Genomic DNA, 15454 nt, shown 5'->3' with positions numbered 1-15454 from the left:
TGCCTGGCTTTCGGCTCTAACAAATAACCGACACTTAAGTGGGAACACAATACCAGACATGAACCAACTTAGGGGCGTGAGATGGAAAACAATTAAGGTCTTTGTAAGTGGCACGGAATTCCTAACTTAGATTTTCTTTTTCAAAGTTACTTTTTATACCCACCACCATAGGATGGGGGTATACTAATCTAGTCATTTCGATTGTGACACCTTGAAATATTCGTCTAAGACCCTATAAAGTCTCGACGTTCTGATTCGAAATAGCCATATCCGTTCATCCGTCTGTCGAAATCACGATAGCGATCGAAAGCTTAAATTTTTTACAGATACTCAATATTGATGTAGGTCGTTGGCGAATGCAATTGGGTCATATCGGTTCAAATTTGGTTATAGCTTCTATATAAAGCGAACTCCCGATTTGAATTCTTGAGCCCCTGGAAGCCTCAGTTTTCATTCGATTTGGCTGCAATTTCGCATGTGGTGTTCTGTTATGACTTTTAACAACTATGCTAAGTACGGTCCGAATCGGTCTATAACCTGATATAGCTACCATATAAACCGATCTACCGATTTGACTTCTTGAGCCCCTGGAAACCGCCATTATGATCTGATTTAATTAATATTGTATGTTATGACTCTCAACAATTGTGCCAAATACTGTCCAAATCGGTCTATAACCAGATATAGCTTCCATATTATAGCAGATTCCATGGTGGTTGGTTCCCAAGATTCGGCCCGGCCGAACTTAGCTCTCTTTTACTTGTTTTAATTTAAACTATATTTAAAAAAATCCCGGCTTTTCAATCCACCCTTTTTTCTGTTTTAAAAATTCATTTAAACCCCCCTCGTAGGATAGCAAAAATTTTAAGGTCACTTCGAGTTCATTTGTGTGAGGTGGTTCTTTAGACTTAAAGCCAATCATTTTAGTTTGTTGACATTGGAATACCACAACAACAAAAAATAAAAACGCCAACAAATTCCAACCACAATTTCCCCACGCGACAATGATTAAAGGAAACCCTTCCACCCCTCTTTAATCGACAACTACACAACCTTGAGACATGGGAAACTTTTGGAAGAAAAAATCTTATAAAAATTGTACAGAAGAAATAAAAACGCACTTGCATAAAGGTTTACATGTGACTTTTGCTGTTTGTAATTGTGAGAAATTTAATCTTCAAAATTCAAATATAGAAGCTTTCAATTCATCTAGCAACGTTGGGACACGCAAATGAATCATAAACGGCTTCAAAAGCCGACAACAACTGGAATTAAATTTCATGAGGAACTTTTAGTTTTAGCCAAAAGGCATCTATGAATAATTCCTGATTGTTATGGAGCATATAATTAATTAAAATTAGTCATCTAATGTCGATACACTCATCTCGGAAATTTGAAACCTTTTACTGGCATAACACACCCTTTCACAATTAATTCAAATCTCAATACGAATTTCAAGTCATGTTAATTCATGATGCTTATTCTAGACAAGTAACAAAGGCGTAGATGGAAAAGTTAGCAAAAAAAAAAGAATTTTCAAAAAAAATTAACGGAAAAATTTTTACTAAAACCAAATTTCGATGAAATTTACTATACATTTTTTTTTTTTTAATTTTTGGAATTTTCTTCCAAAATTTAATTTAGACAAATTTTTTAAGCAAAATCCAAAAAATTTTTCTGTAAACCCAAATGTTCAAGAATTTTTTTATATAAGAAACAAATTTCCACAACTTTTTCTAAAGCCAAAAAAAATCGTTTTTATGGCGAATTTTGTAACGAAATTCCAAACATTTTACCAATCTGCCTTCTTCTACCCTGAGTACGTTTTTCCCCTACTCCCAAAATTTATTACTTACCGCTTCCGTTTGTGTAAACTGATTGACATTCGTCTCGAAATTCCATTGCGCTGCCACATTGGCTGTACATTCCTGTGATCCCTGCTGATCAGTTTCGACCAATAGATTCCTTAACTTTTCCAATTCGATTTGATAGCGACGATCATCCTGAAAGCGTTGACGATCATTGTAACGTTGATTCAAATTGAAACGATCCTGATTGGGATCAAAGGGATTCTCAAAGCGATTGCGATCTCCCGCATAAGGACTATTTGGATTATTGGGATTGTAAGTGGTTATGGGAGGATTATAGCTTGGCGTGGTAGGATTATTGTTGATGTATTGAAATGAAGGGGGACGAGGAGTCGCATTATTCTCATTATTGTTATTGGGATAATTGTAGCGATTATTTTGTTGTTGCTGTTGCTGTTGTTGACTGTTATAAGCATTATGGCCATAACGATCATTGTAGGTATGATGATTTAATGGATTGTTATTATCGTAATTGGTATTCCCATTCCCATTGCCATAGCGATCGTTTAACAGCGTCTGGGTATTGTAGATATTTTTATCACTAAAAGGCGAATCATTGGTAATGCTTGAATTGAACTGTTGATATTGCTGAGGGCGATAATTGAAACCGTAACGCATGCGCTCATCATAGGTTTGACCATTCTGAAAATGGATAAGAGTTTATCTGAGACAGGGTTTTTCTATAACAACTAACTTACCCTAAAATCATCTGATCCATCATCCGCACTTGAATCCTCTGCATAGGGTGGGCCAAATCTTTGATCTCTATCTAGATCTCCCAAAGCTTGTGCTGGTGTCGTTTGAACTGTGTAGCCGTTATAATAGACTTCTGGCCTTGCCGTTGGCAATGGTGGCAATTCCAATTGGGCTCTAGCCTGTGCTTTGCCCAGCACTGGACTATAGAGAGTCCATATGACACATAGCAGAGATTTTAAATATTTATGAAACATTTTGGCCTATTTAAATATTGGCAGGAGACAAGATACTAAAATAAAAAAAGAAATGGAATAATTACAAAATGTCTTGAATTTATATTAGGGTGTCCTGATATTGGGTTGCAATTACTTTTTGGGCAACCCAATAAAAATCTCAAGAAAACATTATTTGCTATGCCAAAGTTTACAAATACACCATTAAACCTTTTGATTCGCTGTACTTATATAGCCCCTAAGGTGATCTTGCACCCTTTAAGTATGCAAATATTGCAGATTTCAGTTATTGAATGAGACAAATTTAGTTCTTTGATTTTATGCCCACCACCATATGAAGGGGGTATACTAATTTAGTCTTTCCGTTTAAAACACCTCGAAATATTTGCCTAAGACCCCATAATGTATATATATTCTTGATCTTGATGTCCGTCCGTACGTCCGTCGAAATCAGGATAGCGGTAGAAAGCGTAAAGCTAGGTCATTGGGGATTGCAAATGGGCAATATCGGTTCAGATTTAGATATAGCTCCCATTTAAACCGATTACCCGATTTGACTTCTTGAGCCCCTGGAAGCCGCAATTTGGCTGAAATTTTGCATGTAGTGATCTGTTATGACTTGCAACAACTGTATCAAGTACGGTCCACAACGGTCCATAACCTGATATAGCTCCTATATAAACCGTTCACCGGTTTTGACTTCTTAAGCCCTTACAAGCCGCCATTTTTTCCAATTTGGCTGAAATTTTGCACATAATGCTCTGTTATGACTTCAAACAACTGTGCCAACTACGGTTTAAATAGGTCTCTAACCTGATATAACTCCTATATAAACCGATCTCCCAATTTGACTTCTTGAGCCCCTGGAAGCCGCAATTTTTGTCCAATTTGGCTAAAATTATGCACGTAGTAGTGATCTGTTATGACTTTCAAAAGCTGTGTCAAGTACGGTCCAGATCGGTCCATAACCTGATATAGCTCTCATATAAACCGTTCTCCGGTTTTGACTTCTTGAGTCTTTACAAGGCGAAATTTTTGTCCGATTTGGCTGAAATTTTGCACGTATTTTCCTAATATGACTTTCAACAACTGTGTCAAGTACGGTCCATAACCTGATATAGCTCTCGATCTCCCGATTTGACTTGAGCCCCTGGAAGCTGAAATATTTGTCCGGTTTTTGTATGTAGTGTTCCATTATGACTTCTAACAACTGCACAAAGTACGGTCTAAATCGGTCTATAACCTGATATATTTAGCTCCCATATAAACCGTTCTCCGGTTTTTACTTCTTGAGCCCATACAGGCCGCAATTTTTATCCAATTTGGCTGAAATTTTGCACTTAGTGTTCTGTTGTGACTTCCAACAACTGTGTCAATTACGGTCCAAATCTGTCTCTAGCCTGATATAGCTCACATACAAACCGATCTCCCGATTTGACCTCTTGAGACTTTACAAGCCGCAATTTTTGTCCGATTTGGCTTGCGGTGTTCTGTTATGACTTCAAACAACTGTGCCAAGTACGGTCTATAATCTGATAAGCTCCCATATAAACCGATCTCCCGATTTGGCTTCCTGAGCCTGCAATTTGGCTGAAATTTTGCACATAATGCTCTGTTATGACTTCAAACAATTGTGTCAACTACGGCCCAAGTCAATCTATAACCTGATGTAGCTCCCATATAAACCGGTCTTCCAATCATGTTTGTTCGGTTTCTACAAGCTTTAATTTTTGCTGGGTTGACAGAAGTTTGGTATATGCCCTTCTACTAAATTTATTTTTTGTTTTTAATTTTTAGCACAATCCACGGTGGTGCGTTGTCAAGTTTTGGGCCCGGCCGAACTTATCATGCTTTAACTTGTTTGTCCTTCTGTAATTTTATACCCAACACCATGGGGAAGGGGGTATATCCATTTCCAACTCTATAAAGTATATATATTTCGGATCGTCGAAAAACTCGAAGGCAATTTAACGATGTCCGTGTGTCTGTCCGTCAGTGTGTCCGTCAGTTGTTATCACGCTACAGTCTTTAAAAATTGCGATATTGAGTTGAAATTTTGAACAGACGCGTATTTCTTCTATCGCAGGTTAAGTTCTTGAATGGACCAAATCGGACTACATTTGGATATAGCTGCCATATGAACCGATCTGGCGATTTAGGGTCTTGAACCCGTAAAATCCTCATTTTTAATCCGATTTCGTTGAAATTTAAAACAGAAAGTTGTAAACCGAATATGGCCCATATAGGCCCATACTTACATATAGCTGCCATATAGACCGATATGCTTGTTTGGGGTCTTAAACCCATAACAGGCGCATTTATTATCCGTTTTTGATAAAATTGAAAACAGTGAGTTTTTTTAGGAATTTTGTCGCCACACCTTAATATGGTCAAGATCGGACAATATTTAGATATAGCTGCCATATAGACCGATCTGCCGGTTGAGGGTCTTAAGCCCATAAAAGCCGCAATTATGATCCGATTTTGAGTGAGTTGTTTAAAGCCTTCCGACGTCCGACACAAATATGGTTTTGATCGGACTGCATTTAGATATAGCTGCCATATAGACCGATCTGCCGATTAAGGGTCTTGGGCCAATAAAAGCTGTATTTATAACCCGATTTTGCTGAAACTTGAAACAGTGTTTTTTTTAAGACTTCCGTCATTACAACTAAATATGGCCCAGATCGGACAATGTTTATTTATAGCTGCCGTATAGACAGATCTGCCGATTGGGGCTCTTAAGCCCTTAAAAACCGCAATTTTTATCCAATTTCGCTGAAATTTGAAAAAGTGTTGATTAAAGCCTGCCAATATGCGATTCAAATATGGTTTAGATCGGCCTTTATTCAGATATAGCTGCCGAATAGACCGATCTGCCGATTAATGGTCTTAAGCTGAAAAAAGCTGTTTTTATTACCCGATTTCGCTGGAATTTGATACAGTGACTGGTATCAAGCCTCCCGTCATCTGACCGACATATGGTCGAGATCAGACTTTATTAAGATATAGCTACCATATAGAGCGATCTTCCAAATTAGAGTCTTAATCCATTAAGCCCGATTTCGCTGAAACTATGACTTTTATAAGAATTCTCGGTCAGAGTTCTGAATCATATATGATCCAGACCAGCCCCAATTTACCTATTACTATGGTAGTGGAGTTGTTATAGAAAAGGATGGTTAATTTATCCATGGTGGTTGTTATACAAAGTTCGGCACGGCCTAACTTATCACGCTTTTACTTGTTAGAATGAAATTTTACCCATTTGGTTACACAAAACTTTAAAATAAATCCATTATTACTTTAACATGACTACATACTTTTTCATTGCAGCCAGTGAAAAAAATCCCCCCTCTTGCCATAAACTTGAAGAAAACCCATAATAAAAAATCTCACAAACCCATTTTTATGACTTGCCGACTGACTGACTGAGCCATTGAATAAACGAATGATGCAGTTTCAACCTTCATAGTTGGTTAAGTAAATAAACACACCAATTTCACAGCCACTTCAGCAGGCAAGTCGACACATTTGACATGTAACAAAGAATTTGTTTGTTTTCCCTCAAGCCCAAAAGAAAATACTAGGTGGCCGCTAAGACTAAGACAACAAAATACTTGAAACTATTCTCTGGGTTATGACACATATTTCTTTCGCAGAGTTAACACTTTCTTCTAAACAATTTTGATAATAAATTGTATTGATTCATAAAACTAAGAGGGGAAGTTAGAAAATGAAAACATTTTTCTCACTAAAATCAATTCAAAATATGTTATGAGGCTTAAAATTGTAAAATTTTTAACTTCTGCTTATTACGTTTTATTCCCTATGCCATAAAATTGCGATAGGTTTAGTTCGTCATTTCGTTTGTAACTAATCTAATGATCGGGGAGACTGCAGAGTACATACACTCTAAATTTACTCTTGAGATTCTAAGTCGATTCAGCCGCCTGTCTATGGGACAGGCGGTCTGCCGTCAGACTCACTTAGACGTTTTCGTCCAATATGATACCACAGAAACAGGAGAAGGAAGATGCCTTCTTGTTCCTACCGTTGAAACATCCAAATTGCTTTAAAAAGTCCAACAACTTGCGAATGTTAGCATCCGCTAAATCAGACAAGATCTCAAAGAAACGAGAACCTAAAGTGGAACTCCTTCTGACCGCTAGTGCGTGACATTAACACAACAGATGTTCTTTAGTCTCTTCTTCCTCGATGTCCTCACAGCTTCGGCAAAAGTCGTTACTGGCAATTTTCAGTCTGTCATAATATTTTCCGATCAGACAGTAACCTGTCATGACGGAAACAATGACTGAGTCGTCTATTCTAGCCAGTGACAGCAAAGCGGTAGACCTCTTCGAGTCTAGATTAGGTCACATAGTTTTGAAATTCTCGCAGCTCCCTCTTTGTGACCATCTATCATTCGTTACCCTTCGGGCCTGATCCTGAAGACTTAGTTTAAATGTCGCTAGAGGCATACCCCCAGATTTCAGTTCCCCCAGAATATGAAAGGTAGTTCCTAGTCTCTCAAACTCATCCGCTTAATAATTGCCTGGGATATCTCTCGGCACCAAGAAACCATAAAAAATGCCGCGAAATCCGTACTTGGTCACCAGAAGTCTCCCCCAGAAACACATGGTAAGACCAAGAGTGTCGAAATGTTACTGTAGCCAAAAATGCGGCATATAGAGTAACCTCGCAATCGGGCCAGAAGAAGGAAAGAGGTATCGGAAGAAAAGAAGAGAGGAACAATGTCTATCCCGCAGAAAGAAAAGAAAATGTAAAGACGTCACTGTGAGCATATTGAGCAGGAGCCGATGGGTTGCCCGATGAACCTTTTAAGACCGTAAGTGACAGGCACCGGAAGAAGAATGCATACCCGATGATTGGAACCACAGCATATTATGTCCCGTACACAAGAAAGGAGACAAGACGGAATGTGCTTACACACGAATAAGTCTATTCCCCATCGCATACAAGAAAGGAGACAAGACGGAATGAGCTAACAAAGGAATAAGTCTATTCCCCATCCAATTATCAATGTGATAATTGGACCTTAGCAATGCGGCTTTAGACCTGGTAAAACCACCATAGACAAGATATTCATACTGCGCCAAATCCCAAAAAAGACCCGAGAAGGGCAAATCAAAACCAACCATTGACTACAAATCCGCTCTGCTTTCGAAAGTCCTATACGTTCAAAGGTATATCAAGCCATGTCTGAGTGTGGTATCTCTGCAGAATCAATTAGGATGACACCTGCTGATACACACTCCTCAGTAAGAATTGAAAAGAATCTCTTCGAAGCATTCAATACCAAACGAGATTTTAGACAAGGGGACAGCTTATCGTGTCATTTCTTTAATATTCAGCTGGAGAACGTGGCACACCACTCACAAGAAAACAAATGCCAATCGCATTTGCCGACGATATCGATACCATGTGTCGGTCACCTAAAGTAGTAACTTCAGACTTTGAAAGAATCGAAAGACAATCAATGAGAGTGGGTCTGGCAGTAAATGGAGATAACACAAAATAAATAGATGGTATCAACTCCCAAAACGGTTTGTACACCGCTGGTTGGTAATTGTGAGCTACTATCTGGCCATAATCATCTGGTTCTGTGAAAATTTAATACGCATCACGTTTTATGGCATTGTATCCTAGGTTACAATCAGCGGGGTATAGCTTTGGCAGAGCAGATTGAAGGATCCATGTTTTGAACGGTGAATGAGGTTGCCCCCACTAGGATTACGAGGAGGTGCAGCAGCTCACCAGACATTTCAATTGCATTCCCTGATCTCCTGGGTGACATATCTTGGCAAGCTATCATTTCTTTGGGATCAGACCAATCCCCCATAATTCTCACCATAGACCAACCGCCCGACTTCATAACCTCTTAATGCCGGACGTTTATCAATCAGAAGAAGGCCGATTGGACCGGCTTCAGAGATTATACCAATTGCCACTTCAATGAACTGACACCTTCCTGTCATTAACGCAGCAGCCGCTCGCTTTATACCAGTCGGTCGAATAACCCAAGTGCGGTCCAGTTTAACGGCGCAGGGAGTAGTAGACGAGCAGTAGACGTGCTTAATGGGATTTGTTGCACGAACCCACTAACCCCAGAATCAGCGAGCTAAATCTGGAAATGCACAGGGTAGTCAACAAACATAAGCAGAATTTGTGGCTGGAACACTTGGAGCAATGTAACTTAGCTACCGCTTTCGGCAAACTGAGGTCTACTGTTAAGTCACTCTCGAACCCTGGTAGACGGGATGACAGGACCTCAGTCATTTTTGACGACGTTACTGTGATTGATACGAAAAGATGCGCCAGGTTGTTCAACTGTCAATTTATTATGCATCCCGAGAGTGGCAGAGCTAAGAGGATAGCCATTCATCGTATCCGTGGTCTCCAAGGCGAATGACAGCCATTACAATTCACCGTGGACGAAGTTACGAATGTCATCCACGGCTCCAAGTCATAGGGCCCCGACGGAATCTCTACACTGATGCTAAAGAATCTGCAACAACCTGGAGTTGAGAACCTTACAACTGTCATCTACCTGTGTTTGAACACTACGTACGCAATATCTGGAAAATGGGCAGAGTGATTCCGCTACTGAAGCCTGTGAAGGATCCCAGTAAAGGGGAGTAGTACATACCGAACTCCCACCAATAGCCGAGACGCTTGAGCGACTACTTCTCCTGAGCCTCGTTAGAGAATTTCCATTCGCCGAGCATCAGCATGGATTTGCAAGACTGCATAGCTTAACAAGCGCTTTGCATGCCATCACACATTTGCCATGACACTAATTTGCCCAGGCCTTGAGATAGGACGGTACTTGTGGCACTGGACCTATCGGACAGCGATTCCAAACTATTTGAGGACATCGCCCATACGTCTTTCCATCCAGAACTGAAAGGCTGGGTTGCGAATTATCTGTATGATCTCCGGTTATTTGTGGAATTTAGGGATAGGAAGTCGAAGCACCGTAGAGTGACTTCCTAGCCGCACCGATTTTTCATAAGTGATCTCGTATTCCTATGTGCCCCGTTATAAAACTAAAAACTAATCTGACCTCCTTCTTACATCCTTTCAGTAATCACCTCCTCCTCTCACTATCCGGATCACCCCATAGAATTTTAGCCATCCTACCGACTGTGTCACTGTTCCACAATGTTACAATACATGTGCGTTTGACACCCACGTACTAAATCGGACTGCGTCGACCTGAAAGATTTCAGGTTAACCAAGTTTATCGACGGCAGTTCTCTGGCCTTACTCCGTTATGGCCCGGCACCGAAACGATGCGGATTGTGCCATCCTCAGAGAAGATGTTAATCTCCTTCTTACACTGCAAGACTGTTCCTGACTTTTCCCTCCTGGTGGTTATTGCCCTTATGGCCATTTTACTGTCCGTAAAGATGTTCACACTCTGCGTCCTCGCGAGTGTGAATATCACTCGCGTTAGTACCACACAACTGCAGGACCGTATTATGGCCAGTCAGTCTAAAACAGATCTCAGTCCCTGGATTCTCAATGTAACCCCCAGGTCCTCTCTTTATCCCGATCTTGGATCCATCCGTGTAGCATGAGCTTCCAGATGGCAATACTAAGGTTCCGTCAGTCTAAGACTGTGCCGCTAGCAGCTGTGCCTCACACTCGACCTCAAGTGTCATCTCAGGAATTCGATTGGAAACCTCTTCCCTTCCTTCCAGGTTTCCTATCGTCGCCTCGATTATACCGCCGTAGTATGAGCTGCTCCCATCCTCAATCCATTCATCCATCGCCTTAAGTCTCATAGCCGCAGTGTCTGCCTCACTTTTAATCTGTATGTCAATCGATCGGTTATCTAGAAAAGTTTCCAGTGCCCTAGTGGGTGTGGTCCTCATCGATCCACCCTAGTGGGCCTGGTCCTCATCGATCCGCCTATGCCAAGACAACATATTCTCCGAACTTATTGTATAGTCCTAATGCTGCACTTTTCTCCATAGCAGTCCACCAAACTAATGAGCCGTAAGTAAGAGTTGGTTCTAAACACGCTTCTGTAGAGCCAGTGGACTATCCTCGAATTCAGGACCCATTTCGAGCCTAAGGCCTGTCTTCTCAGTACGCTCCTGAATGTGACACTTTCAATTAGGTTTCCTATCCAAGATCACTCCTAAATATTTGACCTTGTCAGATGTCGAAATTATTTTATTGAAGAAACGTGGTGCATTAAATTGTCCCAGCTTCGTCTTCTCGTGAACAGAATTATCATTGTGACCCCTGGTTCTAGCCCAGTTATATGCCATATGCAAGACCCTTTCGGCCCTTCTGCATAGCTTGTTCGGATCCTTACCCTAAGAAGTATCATAACATCGTCTGCATAGCAGACGGATTCAAATTCTTCCTCAGTCAGCATTCTCAATAGATTATTTGTGGTGGTCACCCAAAGCAGTGGCGATAAAATGCCCCCATGTGGCGAGCCCTGTACCACTTTCTCCCTTATATTTATATCATGGGACCCGCAATTTATCCACCTGTTCCTAAGCATATGATTTAGCCAGTCTCTACGTATCCGGTCCACCCGATACCGATCACCAAGTGTCCCAAAATACTTGGCGTCACATTTGACAGCTCTTACACATTCTCCCCACATAAAACAGCAATTTCGATAAAGTCAAAAGTAGAAAGTCACTTGCCGGCAGCACTTGGGGTTCTGACAAAAAAAAACCTTGTTGACCACGAACAAAGCAAACGGTCGGTCCGTGGTAAGTTATGCAGTGCCAGTGTAGTCTCGTCAGCTCTGTGACACGCTATGGAATAATATTAAAATTTGTCAGAATGCCGCCCTTCATACTGCAAAGGGCCTGTCTCCTAGTTCTCACGTGGACCACCTCCATCAGTAGACAAAGATCCTACTAGTGCAAAGATCCTACCCATGCTGTCTAAGCAATACTTCTTGGACTGTTATCGCAGAGACCATCCAAATCATCATCTTGTGCATAAGTATCCACAGCCCATAAGGCTTAAAGTAGATCTACATGATTTAGAGCGTAAGGTCCAGCGCTACAAGAGAGAACCTCTAGATCAAGCATCATATCAAGCGAGTCTAGATAACATTTATCCAGACACGGTAGCAAATGCGTTGAACAGCTGCCGGGTGAATGTGTTTCTTGGAGAACGACCGACTCCTATTGCACCTAAAGAAATTGACCTCCTTCGGCAAACCAGAGTAGTTCTGGCTCAATTACTATCCGGCAGATGCAGCCGCCTCAATTCCTACATGGCAAGGTTTGATACCAGCATGCAGGATGTATGTCCTTATTTTAACAAGGGACCACACGACTCACGTCACGTGTTTAACTGGCCAGCCAGATCCACTCGTCTCAGACCCAGATCCCTCTGAACTTACCGCATCTCAGTCATAGAGTTCCTGGATCTAGATACTCAATAGAATCAAGCAGACGAAAGATAAATCGATCTAGTCATATCCGTCCGTCTGTCCGTCCGTCCATCGGTCCGTCCATCCGTCCGTCCATCCGTCCGTCCATCCATCCGTCCATCCGTCCGTCCATCCGTCCGTCCATCCGTCCGTCCATCCGTCCGTCCATCCGTCCGTCCATCCGTCCGTCCATCCGTCCGTCCATCCGTCCGTCCATCCGTCCGTCCATCCGTCCGTCCGACCGTCTGTCTGTCTTTCGAAAACAAGCTAACTTTCGAAAGAGTAAAGCAAGCCGCTTGAAATTTTGCACAAATCCTTTTTACTAGTGTAAGTCGGTTGCGATTTTAAATGGGCCAAATGGGTTCATGTTTTGATATAACTGTCATATAAACCGATCTTGGGCCTTGACTTCTTGAGCCTCTAGAGGGCGCAATTCTCGTCCGATTTGACTGAAATTTTGCACGTAGTGTTTTGATATAACTTTCAACAACTGTGCTAAGTATGATTCAAATCGGTTCATAATCTGGTATAGCTGTCATATAAACCGATCTTGGATGTTGACTTCTTGACCAATAGATAGATACTCAACAGAATCAAGCAGACGAAAGATAGATCGATCTAGCCACATCCGTCCGTCCGTCCGTCCGTCCATCCGTCCGACCGTCTGTCTGTCTTTCGAAAGCAAGCTAACTTTCGAAAGAGTAAAGCAAGCCGCTTGAAATTTTTCACAAATACTTTTTACTAGTGTAAGTCGGTTGCGATTGTAAATGGGCCAAATGGGTTCATGTTTTGATATAACTGTCATATAAACCGATCTTGGGCCTTGACTTCTTGGGCCTCTAGAGGGCGCAATTCTCGTCCGATTTGACTGAAATTTTGCACGTAGTGTTTTGGTATCACTTCCAACAACTGCGCTAAGTATGGTTCAAATCGGTCTATAACCTGATATAGCTGCCAAATAAACCGTTCTCGGGTCTTGACTTCCTGAGCCTCTAGAGGGCGCAATTCTTGTGCGATTTGACTGAAATTTTGCACGTAGTGTTTTGGTGTCACTTCCAACAACTATGTCAAGTGTGATTCAAATTGGTTTATAATCTGATATAGCTGCCATTTAAACCGATACGAGCTCTTGATTTCTTGAGCCTCTAGAGCCTCTCATCAGATTTGGCCAAAATTTTGTACAACGGCTTCTCTCATGACCTTCAACATACGTGTCTAATATGGTCTGAATCGATCAATAGCTTGATACAGCTCCCATATAAACCGATCTCCCGATTAAGCTTCTTGAGTCCCTACAATTCGCAATTCTTATCCGAATGAACTGAAATATTACACAATGACTTCTACAATTTTCAGCATTCATTTATGGTCCGAATCGAACTATAACTTGATATAGCTCCAATAGCACAACAGTTCTTAATCAATATTCTGTGTTTGTCTAAAAAGAGATACCGCGCATAGAACTCGACAAATGCGATCAATGGTGGAGGGTATATAAGATTCGGCCCAGCCGAACTTAGCACGCTCTTTCTTTTTTTGTTTTAATTTTTTTTTCCAATTTTTAAATGTGACACACTTTTCATCATAACTCTGCAAAATCTTTGATCCTTATTAAGTTTTATATTTTAAGGTATTTTTCACTTTTTGTACTTTTTGAATAAATTTTTGTTTCCAATTAAAAGTAGAAATTTTTAGATATTTTTTTTTATAAAATTTTAGATTTGCATTTGTTTTTTTGCATTATTATTTTTGTTATTTTTTGTAGAATATTATATATGCATATAATTCGCAATTTTCACATAATACATGAAATAATTTTTTTCTGTAAAAATTAACCACTTTTTATTAGTTTTTATTTAAATTCTTTTTATACCTATTTTGAAGAACTAATCCCTTTTTTGAACAATTGCAAAAATGAATGTTTTGTACTTGTTTAGCGTTTTTTTTTTATTTATTTTTTAATTTTTGAAACTTTAAATTAAAACCACTCCTTTTTCTTGTTAAAAATCAAATCAATTAAGCCTTTGTTATTTATTTATTAATTCATTTATTTTTCCAACTATTTCAAGTTCAAATTTGCAATAGCCAAGACTGGAACAAATGTCTCACGATTTTCTTCCAACTGCTTATCCTATGCAGCTTTTGTCGATGGGGTGGAGATTAAAGCACACAATGTCAGGTTTGTAGAATTAAAAGGTTTTCACTTTTTATTCCTCCCTGTTGTTTCTTTTGAATTTGCGTCGTTTTCAAAACCGTAACCGTATTGTGACACGTCTAAAATGCTACTACCAACTTTGAAATCTTTTTACGAAAACTTTTCTATAAGAATCGTTGTCGCTTTGTGTTTAGAAGTATGAAAAGTGAAAAACAAAACAAAAACAATAACAATCAGCGGGCGCCAAAGGCAACAGCAGCGAATACCTTAGCAATGATAACAACAACAATAATAAAAAAACAACACTATGATATAAATAAAAAGTAAAAATTCACACAAAAGCAAAGAAAAAAATTCAAAAATTTGTAACGTCTGAAAACACACAATGGAAAACTACAACAACAACAACAACAACGATGAGAGACGAGTACACGAGTATTAGCAAATGGATGAATGAATAACCAAACATCGTTATTCATATGAGTCTGAGCACCGGCCACCACATTGACAATTTGTGACTTCAACCTAACTGGAGTCACTATTTCACCAGGCGACTTCTAATCAGAGTGGAGGAGTCAATCTACGATGCATATGCATATTAAAGTGGGTCGAGATTTTATCAAACTTCTCACATACCACAACAGGCCTTCTTTTTATTGCCGAGTCTGAATGGCGTGCCTCAGTGCGACACCTGAAATTAACGAAATGACAAACGAAGGAAAGAAACAGTCAGAGCTAAGAAAAACATACGGAGGTCGAGTTTGGACGTAAATGGAGATGATTTATGGGACATGCGGAGATAAGGATTGTGGAACAAAAGGAAAGAGTGATAAAGGCTCGAATGAAGAACCGAAAAAAGTGATAAAGGGTAATATGAATGGAGAGCGATTGAGAAAACGATCGGAGAGACATACGAAGGAACTATGACTAAGGCGAACGGAGGGTTTAAAGTTTGAGGTAAGGAAAAGCAAGGAAAGGAACGTGATACGAAAGGAAATCGAAAGGGGTGGAAAGAGACAGGAAAGGGATAGGAAGTGATCGAGTGTGAACGAGGAATAACATAGCA

At 40.2% G+C, this 15454-nt stretch overlaps 1 protein-coding gene across 4 annotated transcripts in view; it reads right to left on the bottom strand.

The window, feature by feature from the left end:
* LOC106085086 (angiotensin-converting enzyme) overlaps positions 1 to 14533 on the bottom strand; it is a 253968-nt gene extending 239435 nt beyond the window's left edge. The window contains exons 1-3 of one of the 4 annotated variants that reach the window (XM_013249120.2): positions 14343 to 14533; positions 2567 to 2824; positions 1857 to 2510 (exon numbers count right to left, since the gene is read on the bottom strand). In XM_013249120.2, the coding sequence (XP_013104574.2) occupies positions 1857 to 2510; positions 2567 to 2818 (906 nt within the window). In that variant the 5' untranslated portion in view covers positions 2819 to 2824; positions 14343 to 14533. The other 3 variants (XM_013249118.2, XM_013249119.2, XM_013249121.2) reach the window with 3 other exon arrangements.
* Between the last annotated feature and the right edge of the window lie 921 nt (positions 14534 to 15454).

This window comes from Stomoxys calcitrans, chromosome 3, assembly GCF_963082655.1.
Source record: "Stomoxys calcitrans chromosome 3, idStoCalc2.1, whole genome shotgun sequence".
Classification (NCBI taxonomy): domain Eukaryota; kingdom Metazoa; phylum Arthropoda; class Insecta; order Diptera; family Muscidae; genus Stomoxys; species Stomoxys calcitrans.
This window is presented reverse-complemented; position numbering and strand designations above follow the sequence as displayed.